Below are 26278 nucleotides of genomic sequence, written 5' to 3'. Positions count from 1 at the left end.
AAATCACATCTGTTGTTTCAGTACTTTTCCAGCTTCCAGAAGGCTACAACATGGCTGTACAGTCACAACCTGATAATTATGTTTATTTAAAGTTTTGCCTGTTATTTAAAGCAGAGCCGTGGATAGGCTATGGTTCTTGTCTTTAATCCTGTCACACAGGCACCTATTCATTTCATTCTCTGTAATTTCTGTACATTTCTGACAAGTCCCTGCTTTTTTGAGTACAGAGGAAAATAAACATGAAAGTACAGCTCTGTGTAGATTTGTCTCCAGCCGTTCAGGAGTCTCCACAGAAAAGACTACTTACAACAGTCGTGATATATATATATATATATATATATATATATATATATATATATATATATATACACACACACACACACACACACACAGTAGCTCACAAAAGTAAGTACACCCCTCACATTTTTGTAAATATTTTATCATATCTTTTCATGTGACAACACTGAAGAAATGACACTTTGCTACAATGTAAAGTAGTGAGTGTACAGCTTGTATAACAGTGTAAATTTTCTGTCCCCTCAAAATAACTCACACAGCCATTAATGTCTAAACCGCTGGCAACAAAAGTGAGTACACCCCTAAGTGAAAATGTCCAAATTGGGCCCAATTAGCTATTTTCCCTCCCCAGTGTCATGTGACTCTTTAGTGTTACATAGTTGATAAGGTTGAAAAAAGACACAAGTCCATCAAGTCCAAGTTGTGCGCTTTTATGTCAACATTACATTGTATATTCCTATATGTTGTAGTTATTTAGGTGCCTATCTAATAGTTTTTTTTTAATTATCTATGCTCCCTGCGAAGCCACTGCTTGTGGAAGAGAATTCCACATTCTTACAGCTCTTACTGTAAAAAACCCTCTACGCCGTTTCCGGTTAACTTTTCCTCTAATTTTAGTGAATGCTTGCAAATCTTATTAAATGTCCTTTCACAGAAAAGTTTAATCCCCATTGTGGGGTAAACAGCGCGGTATTTGTACATTGAAATCATATCCCGTCTCAAGTTCAGTGCTCGTAATCTTACCTCATAACTAAGATACTCCAGTCCCTTTATTAGCTTTGTAGCAAAGTGTCATTTCTTCAGTGTCGTCACATGAAAAGATATAATAAAATATTTACAAAAATGCGAGGGGTGAACTCACTTTTGTGAGATACTGTATATGATGCAACCTGTCAGTACCACTAAAAGATCATTCTTTGTTTTTCTGAGTACCCCCTGTAAGCAGGCCATACTTTATACAATTTTCTTTCCTACAACCATAGGTTGTAGGAAAGAAAATTGCACTGCCTGTGTTGATGGGGGAATCCCTCCTGCTGTGATATTGTATTCTGACAGCAGAAGGTTTCCCAGCCATCTGAATACAATGATCACTACTGGCAGCAATAACCCATAGATGGATCAAAATTTGTCTGGTTCCTGCTGAATCGCTCGAATTTTGATCAGTCTATGGCAGGGGCGTAACTAGAAATAGCAGGGCCCCATAGCAAAATGTTGTATGGGGCCCCCCTGCAAACAGCCCCCCCCACAGCTGCCCTAGTGTCAATGCAACGTGACCTGTGCCACATACAGCCGTGACCTGTGCCCAATGCAGCATGACCTGTGCCCAATACAGCGTGACCTGTGCCCAATACAGCGTGACCTGTGCCCAATACAGCGTGACCTGTGCCCAATACAGCCTGGTCTGCCTGTGCCCCATACAGCCCCACCTATGCAGAGGAAGAGGCAAGCCACCCAGATCAGCAGAGAGCGGGATTGCCTGCTGTAATAGCTTTCATTTGAATTTCCCGTCTTCCCGGGGCTCATCGTCACATAGCCCCACCTCTTGGCCCGACACCTTTGATGACGTCACATGTCCCGCATTGGATCGGCGTTCTGTCTATCAAAGGCACCGGGCCAAAAGGTGGAGCTATGTGACGTGAGCCCCAGGAACACTGGAAGTTCTAATGAAAGCTATTACATCGGGCAATTCAGCTCTCTGCTGATACGGACAGGTCACCTCTTCCTTTCCTCTCTCTTCCCCTGGCTGGGAGACTGTGCCGGCGGTGCTCTTATCCTCACTGGGTCCCACTCGGCTGCGGGCCCCATAGCACCCGCATGGGTCGCTATGGTGGTAGTTATGCCCCTGGTCTATGGCTGGCTTTAGTTTTCTAAAGATTGGTATACACGGGGAGTTTTTTTCGTTCAACAAGCAGGTTGTCAAAGTCATAACAAAAGCTAAATATTTTTTCAGCTCATAAAAGTGCAGAAAATACTTTTTCTGTAGAATTGGCCCATACTTACCCATTGAAGCAAAACTCCAGTCAGATATAAAAGTCATACAGCAATACAGCTCTGTGATCGTGAATACATTATTAAGGAAGAACTTCACGCGGCCTTTACAAAAGTAAAAATCAACAGCTACATATACAATAGCAGCTGACATTCAAAAAACTGTTTACCACTACTATTCCTTTATACTCACAAGCCCATGAAGTCTAGCGCTGTCTTCCTCACACCTGATTTTTCACAGGGTTTCTGTCCTTCTTTGCCACCATCTTGCATTTGGGTGTCACGTCCTGATCTCTCAGCTGGCCCCTTGCTGCTGCTTATGTGCAAAATGGTGGACTGCAGGTATACTGGTCCTTTAGCCCCCTGATATGTGTGACATGTATCCTAAGAGACTGTGGATGCTCAGGGCTGTGCCTTGCTCACCTGGACAAGAAAAAAATACCATAAGAAAATTTAAAAACATGGCATTTGATTATTTAAAAGGGGTAGAACAAATAAGACAAAATTAACGAATAAACACAGTGAGTGTGAAGGTATGCTTTAAATATTGTGCAAATAAACTCTGCACTATAGAGAAATTAATTAATTTGTTCCACGTGTATGTGTCTAAATAATTGTCTAAATATTCCAATGGGACATGGAATAAGTACTATTTCACTGCTGCTACCTTAAAGTGGATGTAAACCCAATTCATGAAATTTGAGCTAGGTACATATATCTGTAGTGTTTTCTTATCTCTTCCCAAAGCACTAAGTCCCGTGTGTTTCTTCTGTCCTGTAGCTCTGTTATAAGCCTGATAACTTCTGACAAGTTCTTAGAGATGGGGATAAAAGCAGCTTGTTTGTGTCCTGGGAGGTTGCTATAAATAGATTAGCAGACAGTTGACTCCTCACAGCAGAGCTCTGCACATTACTTCTTTCCTTTGCCAATGTGGAGAGGGGTGTGTGCCTTTCTTCCAATCAGCTTTCTTGGCTGTATGTCAATAATCCACTCCCAGTCTGAACAGAAAGAGAAAAATCTGTAGCACGATGTGCACTTTCTAAAAGATATATAAAACTTAAGGCAGCAGATATACAAGCAAAACTTATGTAGGGAGATTTGTTTCATCCCCAGTGGCAGCTGGTGCTCAAAATTTTTGGGGGGGTGCAAATAAACTGAAAAATTCTAAAAAAAAAACAACTTTAATTACAGCCTTTTGCCCCGTACACATGGTCGGACATTGATCGGACATTCCGAGAAACAAAATCCTAGGATTTTTTCCGACGGATGTTGGCTCAAACTTGTCTTGCATACACACGGTCACACAAAGTTGTCGGAGAATCTGATCATTCTGAATGCGGTGACGTAAAACACATACGTCGGGACTATAAACGGGGCAGTGGCCAATAGCTTTCATCTCTTTATTTATTCTGAGCATGCGTGGCACTTTGTCCGTCGGATTTGTGTACACACGATCGGAATTTCCAACAGCGGATTTTGTTGTCGGAAAATTTTATAGCCTGCTCTCAAACTGTGTGTCGGAAAATCCGATGGAAAATGTGTGATGGAGCCCACACATGGTCGGAATTTCCGACAACAAGGTCCTATCACACATTTTCCGTCGGAAAATCCGACCGTGTGTACGGGGCATTACTGTGCCCATCAAATGCAGCCACTGTGCCCATCAATTGCAAGCATTGTGCATTCAAACGCAGCCACTGTGCCATCAAACGCAGCCACTGTTCCCATCAAATGCTGTCACTGTGCCCATTAATTGCAGCCACTGCGCATTCAAACGCAGCCGCTGTGCCATCAAACGCAGACACTGTGCTCATCAAATGCTGCCACTGTGCCCATCAAATGCTGCCACTGTGCCATCGAATGCTGCCACTGTATCCATCAATTGCAGCCACTGTGTCCATCAAACGCAGCCACTGTGCCCATCAATTGCAGCCACTGTGCCTTAAAACGCAGCCACCGTGCCCATTAATTTCAGCCACTGTGCCCATCAAATGCTGCCACTGTGCCCATCAAATGCTGCCACTGTGCCCATCAAATGCTGCCACTGTGCCATCGAATGCTGCCACTGTGACCCCCCGCCCACTCGCCATCTGCCCAGCACTTATCCTGTCTCAGTGGGGCAGCGGGTGACAACGGCGAGCGGTGTCCTCCATGCGTCTCCTCCCATCCTCTCCTCCTGATGGGTGTCCAATCACAATGTCCTTTCAGCCAATCAGGTGACGGGTAACAGACCTGAGCACCTGATTGGCGGAGAGGCGGTTCAGTGTTCATTCGCTGTTCTAACATACCTGGGTAAAGCTCCAAGCATGGAGCTCGCAGGTCACCTTTTTCTACCCCTATTAGAGCTTATGGCTCCAATCAGGTGCTTCAAAAACACCCCCACCTCTATAATTCAGGTGACCGGTGCCCGAAAAGGGGCCGGGTGCCTGAATAGGGGGTGGCAGCGGCGGCCATGGATAGATTCCTTCAATGCATGAATCTAGCCATTGGTCTTAGCGGGGGTGGCTGGAAAGAGGTGGCTGTGTATCATCTGAGGCTGTTCACTTTACTAGGTATATGTGAGGGTTTAAAGTGTGAGATGTTATACTCAGCGGTGCTCCAACAAACAATAAAGTGCCTATGTTAATAATATGGTGTAATCAGGGCTTTTTTCTCAGAGAATAGGTGTAGGAAGACGACCATGCCCGCCACACACACATACCTGCCAAATGGCATCAAATAGTGCATACAACACCTCCCTCCACTTCCTTCATCTTCTCCCCCCTCCTTAAAAGCTCCACCATCTGTCATATTTCTTACCTTTGTTGTAATATTAAGCTAAAGCACCTATCCGGCTGTAGTACCTCCCAGCATACTATACTACAGTCACTTGCAAGGGAGAAAATGGAGACCACAGAAGGTGCAGCCTACCACGCACCCTCTCCTGCCCATGACTGCACTGAACCCTGGGCACCTTTTCTGTATCTCCCTTGTGCCTGTTCGGCACTCAGTGGGATCTGTGCAGGAGATATAACCTGTGGGAGCTACTGGGAGATATGCTATTACTTGTAAACGCAGAAGCTGGACTTTAGTGTTACCAAGTGATAGTGATGAGCAGGGAGCAGAAGACCTGAGCCAGAGGTGGTGGAACTGAGTTTCCCCTAGTTCCTGCTGAAAAAAAGCCCTGGGTGTAATCAATACAATAAAGATTAATTAACAATATAAAGTGCTTAGTGCAAATATAGTGCAAACATATAAAGTGCAATCATATAAAGTCCATCCATATATATGTTGTGCTGAACAGGGGCGTAACTACCACCATAGCGACCCATGCGGGCGCTATGGGGCCTGCAGCCGAGTGGGACCCAGTGAGGATAAGAGCACCACCGGCACAGTCTCCCAGCCAGGGGAAGAGAGAGGAAAGGAAGAGGTGACCTGTCCGTATCAGCAGAGAGCTGAATTGCCCAATGTAATAGCTTTCATTAGAACTTCCAGTGTTCCTGGGGCTCACGTCACATAGCTCCACCTTTTGGCCCGGTGCCTTTGATAGACAGAACGCCGATCCAATGCGGGACATGTGACGTCATCAAAGGCGTCGGGCCAAGAGGTAGGGCTATGTGACGATGAGCCCCGGGAAGACGGGAAATTCAAATGAAAGCTATTACAGCAGGCAATCCCGCTCTCTGCTGATCTGGGTGGCTTGCCTCTTCCTCTGCATAGGTGGGGCTGTATGGGGCACAGGCAGACCAGGCTGTATTGGGCACAGGTCACGTTGTATGGGGCACAGGTCACGCTGTATTGGGCACAGGTCACGCTGTATTGGGCACAGGTCACGCTGCATTGGGCACAGGTCACGCTGTATTGGGCACAGGTCACGCTGCATTGGGCACAGGTCACGCTGCATTGGGCACAGGTCACGGCTGTATGTGGCACAGGTCACGTTGCATTGACACTAGGGCAGCTGTGGGGGGGGGCTGTTTGCAGGGGGGCCCCATACAACATTTTGCTATGGGGCCCTGCTATTTCTAGTTACGCCCCTGGTGCTGAACTTGTGCAACTTGTAGTGTGCAGATCCTGGTATCACTCTGTGCTCCCCTCCTGGGTCCCCGCTCACCAACATAAATCTTTAACATCACCTGGTATGTAGGTTGGGGTATCGCCGTCCACCAATAATTAGGATTAGTGGATGTGTTCTGTGTATAGGTGAGGATGTCACCTTCCTTCCACTGATAAGCTGTGAGACGTGCGCTTAAAAGGTATCACCTCTCCAACCCTCCCAGTAAACGGATATCCATATTTCAGACGTGTGGCAATGAAGAGGGAAAAGTGTATAGTTTAATACTGCTAGATTTATTTGTTAAAAGTCAACTATCATTACACTAACATCAAAGATTTAAAAACATGCAAAAATTGCCGCCTTGGCGTGCAAACAACCGTCACTAGGTCTTCTCCGCTTGATGCATTTCGCCTCTCTCACTGGGCATCTTCAGAAACTGGGGGCACCCGTGACTGGTTACCTTTTATGTATTAAGTCTACTTACTACACCCGACGACTCCCACTACTCTCACTACCTGTGCAGTGTAAATTCAATCACTTCCTGTTTCCGTTGTCATTGCCGCCATATTAGTACTCCTATTGGTTTTGTTAGAGTATACGTAGTGTACTCATTGGCTTCCTATTTCCTCCCACTACACCCAACAATGTGTGTGCAGTGTGTGAAGTCACTTCCTGCTTCCTCAGGAAGTGTCAGTGTCGCCATTTTGGTACTCATTGGAGCCATCAATTGATATATGTGGTTTACTTAGTCATATGTTATATCCGCAGGAAATGACCTTGTTGCCATCCCAGCACCCCTGCGGTATACATATTATGTAACTATGTTATTAAATGATGGGCAACCACCCTCTTAATGTTCCTACATGGTGTCCCACATTAACCCAATATGTCACGATTGTCATATAATGCTATGTTTAACAGGTAATGTCCGATCATTACAGTAATGTTTTCCTTACGTGGTTACTGTCACAAATATATAGCGGCAACCACATAAATCCCATATTTATAATATCTTACAAGGAATACATTATCCCATAATAAAAAATAAATACATTACCATACAAAATTAATAACGTGTTAAAAACAACTCTACTACCAACAATAGATTTAAAAATTGTGTTAAAATTAATACTAAAATTTAATTGTAATAATTACTTATAAAACAATTTACATCTAGTTCTACAGTTAACCCTGATGGTGTCAATGACTGTAATTGGTATATCCATTTGGTTTCATTCTGTGAGATAGCCTGTTTCATGTTAGTGCCCCTCCAGTGTCTCTCTATTCTATCAATACCACAGAAAACCAATTTAGACGGATCCCTATTGTGGATTCTTCTATAGTGGTATGATAAGCTATGCTTACGAAAGCCCTTTTTAAAATTATAAATGTGTTCTCGCAATCTTATTCTTAATTCTCTAGTGGTTCTACCCACATATTGGAGACCACACTCACATTCCAAAAGGTATGTGACGTGTGTGGTACCATGTGATTTTGGGGGTAAGTAGTTCTTTTCTATTCATTAATCCTACTTCTTTTTGTGTTTTGATGAGCTGTGAGCGTTTATCCCTGTTGCTCAAATCGATTTAATAACATGTTGGATTGTACTTGGTAATCTTCTTTAAAGTCAGTTTCTTTTTACTCTCATTAACTGGCCTTTAGGTATGCCTGAAAACCATTTAGGTATTCTTAAGGGTTAATATATACCATATATTAACATAGGCATTTTATTGTCTGTTGGTGCAGCGCTGAGTATAACATCTCACACTTTATTCACTTTGGGTTTTTTACCTTGCACTACAGCAGCAGCCCTTAAAAGTTATTTATAATTTGTTTTTGTTATTTAGTAATTGTTTCCATAGCGCGGGTATTTCCATTATCTTTTATATGTGAGGGTTTACATCCACTTTAAATATAACAGAAAAAACTATAATATCAAAGTACAAATATTTGTCACTCTACCAGTAGCGCTGTGGTATATAAAATTCTATGTGCTTTAAAGCCATCATTAATCAAAGTGAATGAAACCAAAATAGATCAAGCATACAAACTCAAAAAAAAGGGGAAACAAACAAATGAATCACAATAAAAAAGTATCGAAAAAGTATTAGGATGGGTTTACATTTCTGTGCAGAGTGGCTCACAGGGGTCCAGTGCATGCCTGTTCACTGTTTCAGGTCCTATTTCGGTCCAAATTTTTGGCTGTATTCGGACCTGAAATGGACCAGAAGACACACAGGACTCCTGTGCAATTTGTTCCACAGCTGTCCCGGAGATGTGTGAACAGGCTTCTGACATGCGAATTGGATGCGGGGAAATCCGCATCCAAATCGCGATAGCGTGAACCCAGCCTCAAAAAAAGTCCACCCAGTCTCAATCGTGCAAATAAAAGTCCACCAAGTGTTAATTAAGGGGGGCTAAACGGTGACCGAAAGAGATGCCAGCGGCATCTGGAGGTGGTAAGACCATTATGGTCTATCACTAAGCGAGATGCATCCTGACCTCAATTTGTATTAAGTGCAAAACTTACTTTTAATGTGTGAGTGAATTTTCACTTTTAATAAATTTGGCATTGTTACTGTACCATTGGAGGAATTATACCATTGGAGGAATTATTTTTCTTGTATATGTAATTTGGCCATCTATATACCTGACGGAGGCATTCAATGACACCCATATGAGGAGAGGGTTGATGTTTTGTTATAAAGTGTGATTGACACCCATGGGAGTGGGAGGGATATCTGTCTGGTGAGTTTTTTTCCGTTGGGTGAGGGATCACTTGCATGCATGAGGAAGTGTTTTCTTCATTTAGAAGATATTCCTAAACAAGGAAGAGTGGATACACTGTCCGTTTTAATACTTGGTGGACTTTTATTTGCAAGATTGACACTGGGTGGACTTTTTTGAGACTTTTTTATTGTGATACTTTTGTTTGTTTCACTTTTATTTTGAGTTTGTATATTTGATCTGTTTTGCTTTAATTCACTTTGATTAATGATTGCTTTAAAGCACATAGAATTTTGTATGCCACAGCGCTACTGGTAAAGTGACAAATATTTCCACTTTGATATTTTCATGCTTTAAATATATCGTAAGCAGTGGAAGTATCTGAATTTAACCCGGTATCAGCTTCTTGCATTCCCCTGTACAACAGAACTCAGATTGGGAGAGGAAGAAGCAGCACAAGCAGCCATTGTTGTGCTGCAGTGTAATAAGGAGCATGCTGATGAGAGGAGAGAGCAGAGTAACAGAGAGATGAGCTCATCCATTTGCTGTTTCTCCTTTCACTGTCCACTCACAGGCTGGGGAGTGACAAGACCTGTATGTTTTACTTTCAGTACCAGAGCAGAGAAAAATCAGGTTTGTGCTGTGTGGCAGAGCTGTGTGAATCTCAGATCTCAGCACTGAATGGCAAGTAAAACATTTCCCTATGTTGTGAGGGAAGAAGGTTTTTTTTTTATCTTAATGCATTCTATGCATTAAGATAAAAAGCTTTCTGTGTGCAGCAGCCTCCCGAGCCCCCTAATACTTACCTGAGGTCCCTCTAAATCCAGCGACGTTGCAGGAGTGTCTCAGCTGCCCGGGACTCCCCTCCTCATTGACTGAGACAGCAGTGCAGCGCCATTGGCTCCCGCTGCTGTCAATCAAAATCAGTCAGCCAATAAGGAGAGAAAGGGAGCGGGGCAGGCCACGGCTCCATGTCTGAATGGACACAGGAAGCTGTGGCTCAGCTTGGGTGCCCCCATAGCAAGCTGATTGTTGTGGGGGCACTCCACAGGTGGGAGGGGCCAGGAGAGCCAAAGAGGGACCCGAGAAGAGGAGGATCTGGGCTGCTCTCTGCAAAACCAACTGCATAGAGCAGGTAAGTATAACATGTTTGTTATTTTTAACTAAAAAAAAAAAAACAAGACTTTATAATGCAGTTGGAGTGTAAAGTTTTCAGTTGGTGCATTTTTTTACAGAGTCACTTTTAAATGAGTTTACAACACAGAGACCATATATATGGCAGCTGTCCCCTCCCCCACCGCCATGGAGTCATCTAACAGTGTACTGCTACTCTGGGCTGGGCTTCCTTGTACTATTTGTCACTCAGGTGCTACAAGTTGGGAAATGCTACAATATTGATGTTCAGTGATGGGGGTAAGACAAGTTCTTCTGCTCTGCTGTATAGGACTGGTGATGGGTGACCCCTATGGCTGTATGAAAGTGAACCCCTGCAAGTGCCTAATGAAGGATGGCTCCGGCGTCATTAACTTGTCAGCCTTGGTGGATATGGAAGGCTTCCTGATCAGGGACAGGAAAGTGGAGCGTGAAGTGGACGGGACCAGATTGGACCAGACTGTCACCTTCAGTCCCTGCCTTCCTTTCAGTGAACCCATGGCTCTTGTCAATTGTTCCCGGGTGGCTGTGTGCGTTGTCACCAGGTAACCTAAGGCTTTGTGTAATCATTGGGAAGTGTAGAGTTTAATGATCAATCAGGCAAGCACTAGCTTGAGAAAAGCTATTGTGATTTCTCACATGAAGATTTCAACATGCTGGAAAATCTCAATAATTTGTTAGCGATTGTTTATTTTTTCTAAATGAAAAAAGAACAAGCCTTTTTTTTACAGGTGCGCCATAAGCGATTGTTTTTTTTAGGTATGTCACTGCAGGTCTGGTCACTATGTGATTGGCAGACTAGATGGGGCTTTAAAGTGGGTAGATACATTTTAATCTGATTGTACAATCTTCTTTATGGTGGCCATACATGGTGCAATAAAACCGGATGATCGATTGGAAACACACCATCGATCGACCCTAAATGATTCATTTATTTCCCTGCTACAATGGATCTACATGAGTCAATGAAAACTGTCACTCTTCGCTCGACCATGCCATTTTTGTCTCGCTCAATCATTGTCAGATTTAATTGTTATGTCAAATTGGACATTGATCTTTCAGTTTTATCGCACTTTGTATGGCCACCTATAGATTTACTAACAAATACGGTATATCCTGTTATTAAGACCTTTTCACTATTCAGTTGTTGGCAGATTTAATGTAGCCTGTTCAAACAGATTGAATAGTGTGTGACCAGCTTAACTACCTCCAGTCCGGGCCAATTCTGACATTTCTCTCTCATAAATCTAAAAATTAGCATTTTTTTGCAAGAAAATGACTTAGAACCCCCAAACATTATATATATATATTTTTTAAGCAGAGGCCCTGGAGAATAATATAGTTGTTTACATTTTTTAGTCGCACGATATTTGAGCAGCAGTTTACCAAATGCAATTTTCATTTTAAGTGCACACAAACACAATATTATACTCTTTTTTTGGGTAAAATATAAAAGATGATGTTAGGCAGAGTAAATAGATACCTAACATGTCATAATTTAACCACTTAATGACTGGAAGGATTTACCCCCTTAATGACCAGGCCTTTTTTGCGATACGGCATTACGTCGCTTTAACTGACAATTGCGCGGTCGTGCGAAATTATACCCAAACAAATTGACATTCTTTTTTCCCACAAATAGAGCTTTCTTTTAGTGGTATTTTATCACCTCTGTGGTTTTTATTTTTTACGCTATAAACAAAAAAAAAGAGCGCGGGGAAAGGGAAGGGGTTAACACTAGGGGGCGATCAAGGGGTTAAATGTTCCCTAGGGAGGTGTTTCTAACTGTAACTGATCTCTCTCTCCACCCCTGTCAGAAAGAGGATCCGCCTTGTTTACAAAGGCAGATCGTCGTTATGCCTCTCTTTCCTACAATCGTGGGTGGCCGACGGACATCCAGTCCAACAGACCCGCAGGCGAGGTCCCGCGGCACGCGGTGGGCATGCTCCAGTGCCATGCGGTGGGCGCACTCCCGCAAAAGCTAGCGCACAAACAGTTGTAGATGTACGGAGGTTCGCGCAGGGGAGCCAACCTGCCGCAGTATAACTGCGGCGGCTGGTCGGATACAGGTTAAAATTGCCTATGTCCGTGGAACACCAACAGGTACTACGGTACCTAAAAATTTCCATAGGCAACACTTTAAAAGCCTTTATAGGTTACCCGTTTAGAGTTACACAGGAGGTCTGGTACTAGAATTATTTTTCTCACTCTGATGTTCGTGACAACACCTAAAATGTGTGTTGCAATCACTGTTTGCATATACGTGCCGTACCATGGGGGGCACGTGAGCATAGGGAAGCGGGTGCATTAAAATAACATTTTTTTTTTTACAGTGTAAGTTTCATTTAATCCTTTTTGATAGCATGGGCCATGACAGGTCCTTTTAAATGGAGAAGTCTGGAGTCTAGTGGATGTGTGAGTCACTGGCGCAAAAAGCTATTAGTGGTGTCAAAAAATAAATGTAAAAAACATAAAAAACTGGTTGCTTCAGTCAAAAATACATTCCACCAATAGGTAAAAAGAAATTATATTTTGGAATATGTTGCTGTCAACTCTCAATATGAGATCCAAAGAGCTGTCACTATCAGTGAAGCAAGCCATCATTAGGCTGAAAAAGCAAAACAAACCCATCAGAGAGATAGCAAAAACATTAGGTGTGGCCAAATCAACTGTTTGGAACATCCTTGAAAAAGAAAGAACGCACCGGTGAGCTCAGCAACACCAAAAGACCACGGAAAACAACTGTGGTGGATGACCAAAGAATTATTTCCCTGGTGAAGAAAACACCCTTCACAACAGTTGGCCAGGTCAAGAACACTGTCACTGTTTAGCTGGCACTTTGCTAAGTACCAGCAAAAATTGGACACTATAATACAGAATTTGATACACAAATATTGGAGGTTTATGTGGTGTTATTTTGAAGCATAATTTATTTATTTTTATGGTTTTGATAAAGATTGATAGTATGTGATAGAGGTAACTATATATCATTGTGCACAATTTATATTTTATTTATGTCACTTATATGATCTATTTCACAGGTAAAATGAAAGTGGTGTATTTAATGATATGAGATTGGGAGTAGCACAGTCAATACCATTTTTAAGTCTGCAGTCTATCTGCCCTTCAAAGCTTTACAAGCCAGTAGTGGATTGTAAACAAACAAACAAACAAACCGAAACTGGAAGTGTCTAAATCCTCATTGCTTCCTGTTTCTGACCTCACTGAGTGGGGGGGACAACAGAAGTTCCTCCCACTCTTCCTAGTGCAACAACAGGTCGCATCAGTACCAGGTTCCCCTGTGGGATTGGAGAGCCCTATAAAGGCGGCAGGCGGTGGCAGGGTGACCCCTTTCCACAGCCTGTATAAGTGATCGGTTGGCCGTATAGCTGTTTCGGATCACTTTTACATGAAAGCTTATCATCTACTCTTAAAAAATGATACCACCATCCTGGCTGCATCACCACTCTCCTGTCTGGGCAAGGAGGATGAACATCATGAAAAGAACGGTTCCTACTCGATGGTCAAAGCCTGTCAAGCCTTAGAGGTTTGCAATGATTCCAGGGCAGAACCCAGCAGCAGTATCATCTAAAGACAGATCAGCATCTTCCTGTGGCTTCCCCATAATTCATTTGTAGCCCTCTTTTTGGGGGGATTTATGAGAAATGGCCCTCCCCAAACAGGATATTGCACCAAATCTGTAGGTAAATAAAAGAAACAGAACCTTTGCCTAGTAGAAGGGTTGGATTGATAATGTCACGTACCTGGTGATGGAGCCTGCTATGCAGAGGACGGCCTCTCTTACAACTCTGACTTGGAGCCCCTGATAGAGCTGACAGGAAGCACCGAGATGCAGAGTCGCACGAGTGCCTGGCGGGATCGCTGAACCTGGAGCTGGATCGGAGCACTCGGCCGGGCTGTAGAGGTGTCTGTAGGAATCCCAGAGCAGTGGTAGGCAGGTAGCTGGAGCGAGTAGACAATCGGTCCCCACAGGCAGAAGTGCAGGTGCAGCAGAAGGGATGGTGGCACCCTCGAGGCTGAAGAGAAGGCAGGTACAGGCAGGCCGGGTCATACACAAACGGGCACGTCAGGAACAGAGGCTGAAGCGGAAGCAGAATCAGAGTACAGGCCGGGTCGTCAGCAGACTGGCAGCGAAGTGGCAAAAGGAGCAGGCAGATGCAGAGTAGAGGACAAGCCGGGGTCGGATGCAGGCAGGAAACAGGAACGTCAGGAAGCAAGCCGGGTCACAACAGGAACGGAAGTCAGGTAGGTAATCGCAGGATACACAGGGAACGCTGTAGAGCAGACAGCACTGAGTCTGGAAACTGACTGAGTTTAAGTAGCCTGTTTGGGTGTCAAAAGCTGTCACAGGGTGTGTGTGCACCAATGGCATTCTGACAGGGGCAGAGGTAACAGGTCATCTTCTTCGGCAGCCATCTTGGGTGCTGGCATGCCCTTCCTGACAGGCAGAGGTAACAGGTCATCTTCTTCGGCAGCCATCTTGGGTGCTGGCATGCCCTTCCTGACAGATAATAAGTACTGTAAAATTGGTAGTGCCTCCACCCAGGAGTGGGCCTCTGTGAAGAGAGGGGATTCCCTTCCTGGGAAATTAATCAGTAATCTAATCAAAGTAATTGGGAGCAGAAGAACTACTGCAACCAACATATGACATTAACCATGAGTAAATAGATGCACACTAGTATTTAAACAATACAGGCTTTATACAAGAAAAGATTAATAATAGTAAAAATGTACAAACAGGTATTACCAGCAAAGGGCCCAACAAGAGTCCTGGTGGAATTGTGCACATATAACCAGGTACTTTACATATAGTTATTTATAGAGATAGCTTTAGATCAGTGGTCTCCAAACTGTGGCCCGGGGGCCGAATGCGGGACTTTGCTTGCCTTTATCCACCGACACTAACAGTGGGACACTATTCCTTCCACTGACACCAACAGTGGGACACTATTCCTCCCACCGACACCAACAATGGGGCGCTATTCCACTGACACTAACTATTTCTCCCCCTAATACCAAATACTCCCACTGGGCACAGTCTGGCCCCCCTAAAGTCTGAAGGACAGTAAACTGGTCCTTTGTTCGGAAAGTTTGGAGTCCCCTATCCTTGACTGTTCAGAAGAGTGACTGTTGCTATGTGCCTGGCTGCTATAGCACTAATCTGGGAAAGGAACCTGGGACAAATCAGCTGGCACTACAGTAACATGCAGGCTGAGAGGGCAAGAATAGCAGCTTCCATCAGTGTATTCCCAGGTAATTATTTTTTTTTTAACACAGTCCTTTTTAAAAGCAAGCTTGTCACTTGGATAATTGTGTTTAAGTGAGAGAAGGACCTAAAAGAACAAACATCAAGATGCTTATATGTACTCTTAGTTCTGAAGTGCTACATGGGGTCCCTGTACTCAGTATATAGTGCCTGCATCTGGCTTCACAGTTGGAGCTTCACTGCATGTTCTCCAAATCAGTGGTAAAGTTGGTATTTGCATATTGTGTAATCTGGGGTGAGAGACTCCCGGGTTGCGCAAATTTTCAGCGTTTGTAAAGCACAGACAGTCAGATTGTAAAGCCTATATGTTCATCAAGCATTTCAGAGTGCTGTTTTAATCTGAACGTCACATGCATTTATTGGCCTGGGCTAGGCACCCATGCCAAAAATAAAATAAAAGGGCAGCCACCACTGGCTAATTTTGGAAGCCTTAACCCTTACCTTTTTTCATTTTTTTTTTTTTTTTTACTGCTTAGTGAATTTCTAACCCAGCACTGATTTGCGGCCAATAATGAGCACTTCCTTTTTGGAAGTCCTGAAAAATAGAAAGGTCTGCAGAGTGGCTGACTGTGTGCTCTTGATGTAGCTCAATGTATAGAGTGTTTGTCTTGTAGCATAAAGGTTGTGTGTTTAAAGGGTTTGTTAACCCATCTAAACAATACCTAATATAAGCTGTCTTCAGGCAGGTCACATCACTTGCGGCCGCTTTCCAGCTCAGATACATTGCTTCTGAGGGAGGGGCCGCGATCCCCCTCTGACGTCAGCTGGGGAGATCACGTGGCCGCTCGTCTCCTCCGCAGAAGGAATGTATCGTAGCTGTAAAGCGGCCGCGAGTCACATGACCAGCCTGAAGACAGCTGAAATTAGGTATTCACAGCGCTCTTTTGTAAAACAAATGACATGTGCTATACCAGCCTCTAATAGAGAGGCTGGCAGTGACAATTTTGCCAATTTATTTTACAGGAATAGCGGCAGGGGGCGGGGCAGGGCCGGAGACAGACACAAAGGGGAATGACAGGTAGGAAGGAGGGGGGAGAGAGGAGAGCAGAGCAGGGCAGCCTATCACAGAGGGAGGCACTTTGACCACGGTGATCTGGGTGGTTATATGGTCTGTTTAGAGAGGGCATACAGGAAGTGGTAGAATTAGATTTTTTTTTTTTACAGTTTAGAGGGGGGCAGATTACACAGCACAAGCACTGTGCTGTGTAATCTGCTTTAAGGGACCAGAATCTCCCGTTTTGTTTTTTTTTGGGTTAACAAACGATTTAAATCTGCATGCAGAAAAAAATGTTTTTCTGTGTCAAATGAGCCACCAAATGTATTTCGGTTGTCCTCATCATGTCCTATTTGATATATAGTTCTACAGAGAAGTTGTATTGCTGGCTACAGCCGGTGATTCATGGTGTTGGTTGTGCTCTTGTTAAATGCTAAAAGCCATGGATTTTTTAAATCAAATCTTAAGTGGTAACAATAAACTGTTTTGTGGTCCACTAAATGTTTTTCAGTTGTTCTCATCATGTCATCTTCAGTATATAGTTCTACAGAGAAGTTGCATTGCTGGCTAGAACCTTTGGTGCATGTTATTCGTGTGCTGCTGTTGAATGCAAAAAGCCCTTGATTTCTTAGTTTGAATCTCTGATGTGTTCATAGTTTTATGTTTCAAAGGCTTAGTGAGTCTAGATCCATGATATAGGTGCACTAGCAACAAATACTGAGGTCTTCTGGTTCTGTGGTGCAGCATGTAAGTGCATGAAGTTTAGATCTGAGGGCTTCAGATTCCCATGAGCAAGCAAAGGTTGTTTCTCAAAGTAGCACCAAGATTTTAGAGGTTGTGTGAAGGGTGAATTAAATCTTAAAGACTGCAATGAAGTGGTCAGGACTTGACTAAGTTGGTGGTGCAGACCACCAGTGGTTGGGCTTGAGTGACCCTAGACCTGGGGCAGGAATACTGTGAAGGAGAAGGGCATGTTGATGAAAAATATGTGATTTGCTTGTAAAATACACAAAAATTCCTTCCTCAGGCTTAAGATGTTTACTTGGCACTTATTGAGTTTGGGGGGGTGTTTCCCTAATCCTTCACCACCCACTCTCCTGTACTTTCTATGTTCAAGTTTGCCTTTGTGGCACAGTATCCATAGCTTGTAACCCACTTGATGGTTACATAGCTGGAACCCATTTGAGTCTTCATTCACATGGTATCATGGTTACACAGTGAGAAGGTCCGCTCCTTAACTCTCATCACACAGATACGCCCCTTTGCCACCAAGCACATAGTTGCTGTTCCACCCTAAACAGCTCTGAGTAGACACCTGTTTGATGTGCTTTGTGAATCTAACTCATGGCCTTCAGATTCCACATACTGCGCCACAGACCTGAATGCTCAAGCCTGACAGCAGTGCCTATACATCCTAGATTCAACATGCAGAGTGTAATAACCCATAGCAACCGATATGAAGAAGATTCAAAAGAAGATGGGTTGCTATTGGTTTCAGCAGCTTGTACAACTTTAATAAATAAATCTAAAAAGATAACTACCTGAGGATTTGAACTCACAATTATTTTGTTTGTGAGATCACCAACATACCCCCAAGACTATAGTCTCATATGGTGGGCAGTGCCACAAACCAAAGTTGTAATATCATGACATACCATATTATCAGTGGATTAATGTTCAAACATTGCCATCATCTAACAAAGACTAGTCTCCCAGTTGACCTTCCAAAGGATATTCCCATCTGGTAAAACTATATTTTCAAGAATACGTTACCTTGAGCATTATTTTAATTGCTGCTTGCAAAGTACCCAAAGCAACCATGATGAAATAATACCAAATCTGAAAGGTGATTGGTTATTATGGGCTTCTTCGGTTTTTCTAGCATTAATAAACTAATCATGAAAACGTGGTTGCTTGAGGATTTGAACTTGCAAGCTTATTGTTTGTGAGATCAGCAGCATACATGTAGGGTCATTGTCTCAGATCTCAACTGCTGCCTACAAACTGCAGTAATCTATAGCAATTAATAGGAAAGGATAAGTCCTCTGAAAGTTGATTGGTTGAGTTAGGTTTTTGCAATTTTAATAAATGATTCTCAGAAAGGTCACCTGGGAATTTGAACTTGCAACCATTTTACTTGCTATCCCAGTGTCTTACATGCAAGGCTCTGGCCACTGCTTCAGAGGGCTCAAAGCTGGACCTTTAATTTAATGGGATACCATATGACTAGTGGATAAATATTCACACAATTTACTAAACTGCTACCATCAGACCTAGACAAATCTCTCACTCGTCCTAGAGGAAATTCCCATCTGGTAAAATTGTACCTTCAAAGATTCATTTCCACAAACCACAGGGCACTATCTCAACTGCTGCCTACAAAGTGCAATAACACATAGCAAACAATATGATGGTAAGTGTTTTTCAGAACTAATTTAATGCTTTAATGTCATGGAATAACTTATGACTAGTGCATTAATATTCAAACATTTTACTAAATTGCTACCATCCCATCAGACCTCATCTAGTCTTCCACTTCGCCTTCTCCTAAGCGCACTGTCAAGACACCGTTGCCTTGAACCACAGAACACCATCTCAACTGCTGCCTACAAACAAGGTGCAGTAAACCCCAGCAACCAAGAAGTACCTAGTCTGAAAGCCTGTTGTTTGCTATAAGTTTCTGCAACTTTAATAAATAATAGCAAGCAGATGATCTCAAACTCACAAGCATTGCATTTATGCAACCACTGCCATACACACAACGTTACCAGCAAAGGCGGTGGGAGTGCTTAAACCAGTAGTTGTAATATCATTACATATTATTATATTCATGGCTTCATGTCTGGTGAGGCACTGGCTAGTATAAGAGCCAGATACACACAGGTTACATACACCGCAAACGGTAGAGCGAGAGCAATAATTCTAGCACTAGACCTCCTCTGTATCTCTAAACATGTAACCTGTAAAAATTTTTACAGCGTAGCCTATGGAGATTTTTTAAGTACTGAAGTTTGGCGCCATTCCATGAGTGTGCGCAATTTCAAAGAGTGACATGTTAGGTATCTATTTACTTGGCTTAACATCATCTTTCACACTATACAAAAAAATCGGGCTAACTTTTGTGGGTTTTTTTCTTTATTCATGAAACAGTTTCTTTCCAAAAAGAACGCGTTTGAAAAATTGCTGTGCAAATACCGTGTGACATAAAAAGTTGCAACGACCACCATTTTATTCCCTAGGGTGTCTGCTAAAAAAATATATATGTTTGGGGGTTCTGAATAATATCTAGCAAAAATATTATGATTTTTACATGTAGGAGAGAAGTGTCAGAATTGGCCTGGGTGGCAAGTGGTTACCATAAGTAAGTAATATACAAATAATTATTAAATATTGTTTTTAAGGTAATTTACTATATTTTCAAAAACTGTACTCAAGCAGGTGGCTTAACGGACAAATTACTGAAGTTTTAAGTTATAACTTCCAACCAGTAATTTCACAGTAAGGCTAGGTTTCCACTATTGCGACCTGAAAGTCATGCGTTTTTTGCCACAACTTTGATGCAATTTGAAACAATGCCTGAGTATTCTTGAGGTCCATATGGACCTCAAGTCACATCAAAGTGGGACTAGAGTAATGCAGGGACTACTTTGAAGTTGCACAGATTTGAACGGTAGTCATTGGAAATCATGGGGTACGACTTGTCATGCGACTTTGCAGACCCAAGTCGCATGACAAGTCGCACTAGTGGAAACTGAGCCTAAATAGATAAATAATAAATTATTATGTTATAACATATAGCATATAAATATATGATTTAGCTTGATTAAAACAGTAAAAACAGTACCTTTTCAACAGCAGCAGATTCTCATTCTCCCTCTTAACTGTGTGATTGTGGGTAAATCTTATACCTATAAACCCATGTTTTTTCCTTGTAGTTAAGAGGGCTGGGCTGGAAGGGAGCATTTGTCTTTTAGACAGACACATGCCCCCTTCTGTGACACTGCAGTGAGAGGCCAGCCTCCACTGCAGCATTTTTATTGGACAGCGTGGGCCAATGGTACTTTACCATTGATCCAAGACTCCAAGCTGTCCATTGAGCTCAGTGCTTCTGACAAGAAGTGAGAAGAGGCACTGTGAGCTCAATCTCTCAGTCTGCTGCAAACAGAGTGTATCAGCTTGTATGTAAAAATTTTGACCAGTGGTGGGGTAGGACTTCAGCTAATTACCCCATTTGGGGACTCTGTGACCCCAGGTCGCCAAGCTACGACCTGTGAAGCTTGATGTTTTTATATTTTTGCTTTTTTTTATGTTCATGGCAGGTGAGGCTCTGTTGTCGGAAATTCTGACCGTGTGTAGGCTCCATCGAACATTTGCTGTCGGAGTTTCCGACAACAATAATTTGAGAGCTGGTTCTCAAATTTTCCGACAACAAAACTTGTTATTGGAAATTCCGATCGTGTGTATGCACAAAATTCCAGGCATGCTCGGAATCAAGCAGAAGAGCCGCACTGGCTATTGAACTTCATTTTTCTCGACTCGTCGGACATCTTGTACGTCACCGCGTTCTTGACATTCGGAATTTCCAACAACATTTGTGTGACCGTGTGTATGCAAGACAAGTTTGAGCCAACATCCGTCGGAAATCCCAGGATTTAGTTGTCGTAATGTCCGATAGTGTGTACGCGGCAATAGGATTACATGTAGGGGAGCTTAGAGGCAGTTAAAAAAAAAAAGACGCCTGGCGCCCAAAACAGCAGCTGTAAAAACGCCCAGTGTGCATGAGGCCGACATCAACTGAGCTGGATTTAGAGGTAAACAGGAGGAAGTTTCAATAAACTTTGCTAACAGCTGACAGTTGCAGCCAGGAGAACTATGAAAAAAGGAGAAGTGCAATGTTAAATCTGTTAAATCAGTGCTTATCTGGTGATCTGGCCAGTAAGTCTGTAGTTTTTCAAAAGAACAAGCTCTGTAAATGTAATATATTACATTTTTGGTTTTAATACTGCTTTAAATCGATAACAAACAGAATATAACCTTTCATGCTTTTCACCTACAGAGGGTCACAGACAAAGTGGAGTGTCCCCCAGTATGTAGGATATGGATATCATGAGGGCAATGAATTCAGTTACAGTAATGAAAGTAAAATTCTGACAGTTACATACAAAGGTAAGTCAAACATAATATGCCATGGGATAGATGTGTTCCGTCCACTCCATAAACCTGTACTGAGTTGTTTTTTCATATTATAATTCCTCCTAAGACTTTAAAGGGGTTGTAAAGCTTTGTGTTTTTTCACCTTAATGCATTCTATGCATTAAGGTGAAAAAACACCTTGCACTCTCCGCCCCCCCCCCCGAGCCCCCATTTTACTTACTTGAGCCCCGAATCTCCATGGGCGCGATCCCCGAATCTCCATGGGTGCGATCCCCAGCTCCTGTGGGCTCTTCATTGGATGATTGATAGCAGCGCAGCCATTGACTCCCGCTGCTGTCAATCAAATCAATGACGCAGTGCGCCAGGGGGTGGGGCCGAGTGCTACACTCGGCCGATATGGCCGCCGACTGTATCACACGGGAGCATGCCCCCGCAAGCTAACTCCCTTGGGAGAGCGCTTCCCAGAGAGGGGTTCGGGGCCATTCTGTGCAAAACAAACTGCACAGTGGAGGTAAGTATGACATGTTTGTTATTAAAAAAAAAAAAAAAAATGAACATATACAACCCCTTTAAGGGCTCATTTACACTTGCTTCGGCTTGAACACACATTAACGGCTAGTTTACACTTGCTTCAAAACAAGGCTTCGGACATGCTTTGTTAAAGCTCCAATTAATTTCAAGTACTTCCAGGACTTTTCATCTGCAGAGCATCTAATAAAAAGGACCCAGCACTGATTCTTTTTGACCCCCTTTGGCATTTTATTTTCTTTATGATCATACTGCTAACAAATTGTGAAAATAATTTTTCCTAGTCAGGTGGTTGTAAAATATCTTTTAGTACAGGGACTACTTTGAAGTCGCACAGATATGAATGGTACTCATTCGAAATCATGGGGTACGATTTGTCATGCGACTTTGCAGTCCCAAGTCGCAGGACAGTGTAAGTTTTTCAGGCGGACCTGAACGGGCGCTCCATGTACCTCTATGGAGCGACGGATGTCAGCGGTAACATGTCCGCTGACATCAGAGACGCTCCGATGCGATAAATGCAGGCGGAAAGACCCTATTTTCCATCCGTCTGGCGGATCGGAATGGATGAAAACAGACAGGCGGTCCATTTTTATCCTATGCCCCATAGAGGAGAGAGGGGCTCTGACAGGTCTGCCACTGCACAGTGAGCGGAGACGGACCTGTCATTCGCCTGCTCAGCGGAGATCAATGGATTGATCCCTGCTGAGCAAGCCCATGAGTCCATCAAAAATGGACATTATGTGTGAAAGGGGCCTTAGGCTGCTTTTCATGGTTTCTTGCATCGCCTTCATTTCTAAAAGACTGCCGTTCACAGAGCTCAGAAGCTTAATTTATATACAAAAGTGAATGAGTCAGTGCAGTGACTTACCCCTATTGACTCTGCTGCTCTGTTCGAGATCACAGTCAAAGTAAGCCAAAAAGCAAGCATTTATTGCTGTGCTGTGTTAGATGATCCATAAATGGAATCCTATTTTGTGTATTAAACATAATAAGTATATAGAGAGAGAGAGAGAGAGAGAGAGAGAGAGAGATAAGATGTGTAGTCCAAAACTGGCAACTCTAATGCCCCGTACACACGGTCGGATTTTCCGATGGATAATGTCCGATCGGAGCGTGTTGTCGGAAATTCCGACCGCGTGTGGGCGCCATCGGACATTTTCCATCGGATTTTCCGACACACAAAGTTGGACAGCAGGAGATAAAATTTTCCGACAACAAAATCCGATCGCGTCAATTCCAACCGTGTGTGGCCTGTTCCGACGCACAAAGTGCCACGCATGCTCAGAAGAAATTCCAACACGGGACAGCTCGTTCTGGTAAACTTAGCATTCGCAATGGATACAGCACTTTCGTCACGCTGCAATGTTAAAAATGGTTTAATACAGCGCACTCTCTTCTTCTTTATAATGTGACAAGAATTAAGTCGTTTTGCTGCTCGTATTCACACACACTTCTCACAAACTTTTATTTGTGTTGTTTTAGTGGGATTCCCTGAATATATTGTTATTAGTTGTCACATCTGACAGTTTTATATATTTTTTTTTTTTTATTTTGGATTTTAAGCCTTTTTTTTTTATTTAATGTTTGGATTTTTTCCAAGGCTGATCTTTGTTCAATGTTATTTTTATTTTTACTCCAGAATATTTTTGGGTGTGTTTTGTGTGTCAAGTTACCCCAACACCATTGATATCTTTTATTATTTAATCTCAAGGAGATTGTTTGGTGTTGGTGTCCCTTGTTCATTTCACATTGTATATTTGAAATGTACCTGAATCCTCACAAACAAGCTGTCATTTTTGAAGTAAAACACATAGGAGAGTATAATTCCAAACAAAAATCCTTTATTAAGGGATCAGAACCAAACAAAGAGGAAGGCAACACTGGATCAACAAGAGAAATTAGCGAAGCCTGGGACCCCCACGGCAGACATCAATTCTTCAACATCAAAATTGGTGGCCTGAGGAGTCCATATGTAAGGGAGGGCAGTCTGGTCCGGGATTCACAGAGACTTGGATAGCAGCAGATGACATCTGTGTCCGCAGGCTGTGGTACCACAAGAGGCTGCATTTTTTTGCCCAACAGACTGGATCCAGGGTCCTCACTGTCTGGTCTTCCTTCCATGCTTCATTCCCGGCTGTGGCTGTGCAGTTGGAGATGTGGCAGGAGGAGGAGTAGGACCTGGAGGAGGAGTAGGACCTGCAGGAGGAGGAGGAGGACCATCCCAAAGCTGTGTGTGAGGTGTAATTTGGCCCCTCATACCTTTCGCCAGAGCCTCTGATATGAGGGCCTCACACATGGCTTTTTGGCCCTCCTCCATCCTCTGCATTTTATAGGCTATGAATGCAGCAATGTTCTCCTGCCTGGTGTGTGGTGCTCCCAGGACCTCTGTAGCCCTCCAAAAGAATCTGATAGCCGCCTCCTCTAGGCCACTCGTCCTACTGCCACTTTCTGTTTTCAGGGGGGGTGGAGGGACCTTGATATCAGCCAGCCGGCTCGGCCCGGCCACCTCCTGGCTGAGACTTCCCTGTGTATGAAAAAGGGACATAGTTGTAATGTTTTGCATCATCAATCACAATCCTTAATTAGTACTCCCAACTAACATCTAGTTCACATCGTTGATTGGACAAGCAGAAATATTTAGAGGAATGCTATACCTGGCTCAATCTGGGCTCCTCCACATGTGGCCTGGAAGGCCCAGGTTGGGCGTCAGAAGCCTCAGCCGGGGGGGAAGGAAGCGTGGAAGGAAGACTGGAGAGGGATGGCCTGGGTTCAGTCTGGCCTGCCAGAAAGTGCAGCCTGTCATAGTAGAACATCCTGGGGACATAGATGTCACCTGCTGCTCCGGATCTCTGCGAATCCAGGACTTTATTGCGCTCCCTCAGATATGTGCTCCTCAGGCCACCAATGAAAATCTTTAAATAAGTGATGTCTGCCGTGGGGATCACCTGCTTCACAATTTCACACAATTGCTCCAGTGCTGCCTTCCTCTTTGCTTGGTTCTTGTAATGGGGGTGGGTAATCTCCCACAGACAGGGCAGCTCCCTTAGCATCTCTATGAAGACTGAAATGAAGTCCTTATCTTTCAGTACCATATCCATGTTCACTGCAAGACACAACACAAGACAAAGCCTAATGTCACACAAAACTCTCCTAATCTTGTTACAATATAGGCCTCAATCTAGAAGCAGTATAGGCACAAGTTTGTCTCTTACCTTCGTTCTTACGATCGCCGCGTCCAATGCTCCTTCCTCCGCTCACAGATCAAACGTAATACGCACGCGTGTTACGCTTTATATACACTGCGCATGCGTGTAACTCCGCCCGCCCCTGACGTTCTTTCTAGTGTATTCCCCGCCCCTTTTCGTTCGGCGCAGTGGGGGAAGAGCATGATGGCGGACATACAGCAGGTGCGGGCTAATTGTAGCAACGAGGAGGAGGAGGAGGAAAGCCCGGATCCAGGCACGTCCCGATCCAGAAGGAGACGTTTTAAGGCCACAAATATGTCGTTTGGGGAGATGTTGGAGATGGTCGACATCATGAGGAAGTCCGACTATGACGGAAAATATGGGCCTTACCCCAACCCCAACATCCGAAAGGCCAAAATCATGGCGAAAGTGGTCAGGAGTCTAGAGCGGAATTTCGGGGTACGAAGGTCTAAAGATCAGCTCAGGAAGCAGTGGTCGGACCTCAAGTTGAGAGAGCCAGAGCAGTACCGAAAGATCCGGAGAGTGCTGCAAAAAAGTAAGTAGTTGTGCTGTGTTCCTATTCTTTCTGTCTTTATTACGTTCGTTCTGCTCCATATGCTTTTATTAGTTGTAACGTTTCAAAAGGTCAACTTTAATGTTCATGGGCACATTATTCGTTCGTATCAAACATTTTTCTTTCGGCCTCTAGAACACCATTGTTTAGGCCATATGCATTTTCACACATTTTTGGGGGCCTACTTGGATGCCAAATATTTGTTTGTGTAGATGGGTTTGTTACTAGAATGAAATGCAAACTAGATTGTGTGTAAGGAGAGGACACTGAGCAGCTGTTTTCACATCTGGACACTGGAGCACTAGTGTGGGACACAAGAACACCATTTTTATTAGGGGGGGCCACGCAGGTG

At 43.5% G+C, this 26278-nt stretch overlaps 1 protein-coding gene across 1 annotated transcript in view; it reads left to right on the top strand.

The window, feature by feature from the left end:
* Positions 1-10501: 10501 nt before the first annotated feature.
* LOC141109027 (uncharacterized) overlaps positions 10502-26278 on the top strand; it is a 42769-nt gene continuing 26992 nt past the window's right edge. Inside the window, exons 1-2 of the mRNA XM_073600982.1 lie at positions 10502-10746; positions 21539-21648. Coding sequence (XP_073457083.1) covers positions 10502-10746; positions 21539-21648 — 355 coding nt within the window. The remainder of the gene's footprint in view (positions 10747-21538; positions 21649-26278) is intronic.

The sequence above is a fragment of the Aquarana catesbeiana genome, linkage group LG09 (genome assembly GCF_042186555.1).
Source record: "Aquarana catesbeiana isolate 2022-GZ linkage group LG09, ASM4218655v1, whole genome shotgun sequence".
Classification (NCBI taxonomy): domain Eukaryota; kingdom Metazoa; phylum Chordata; class Amphibia; order Anura; family Ranidae; genus Aquarana; species Aquarana catesbeiana.
The sequence above is the reverse complement of the archived record's forward strand: the minus strand, read 5'-3'. Positions and strand labels throughout refer to the sequence as shown.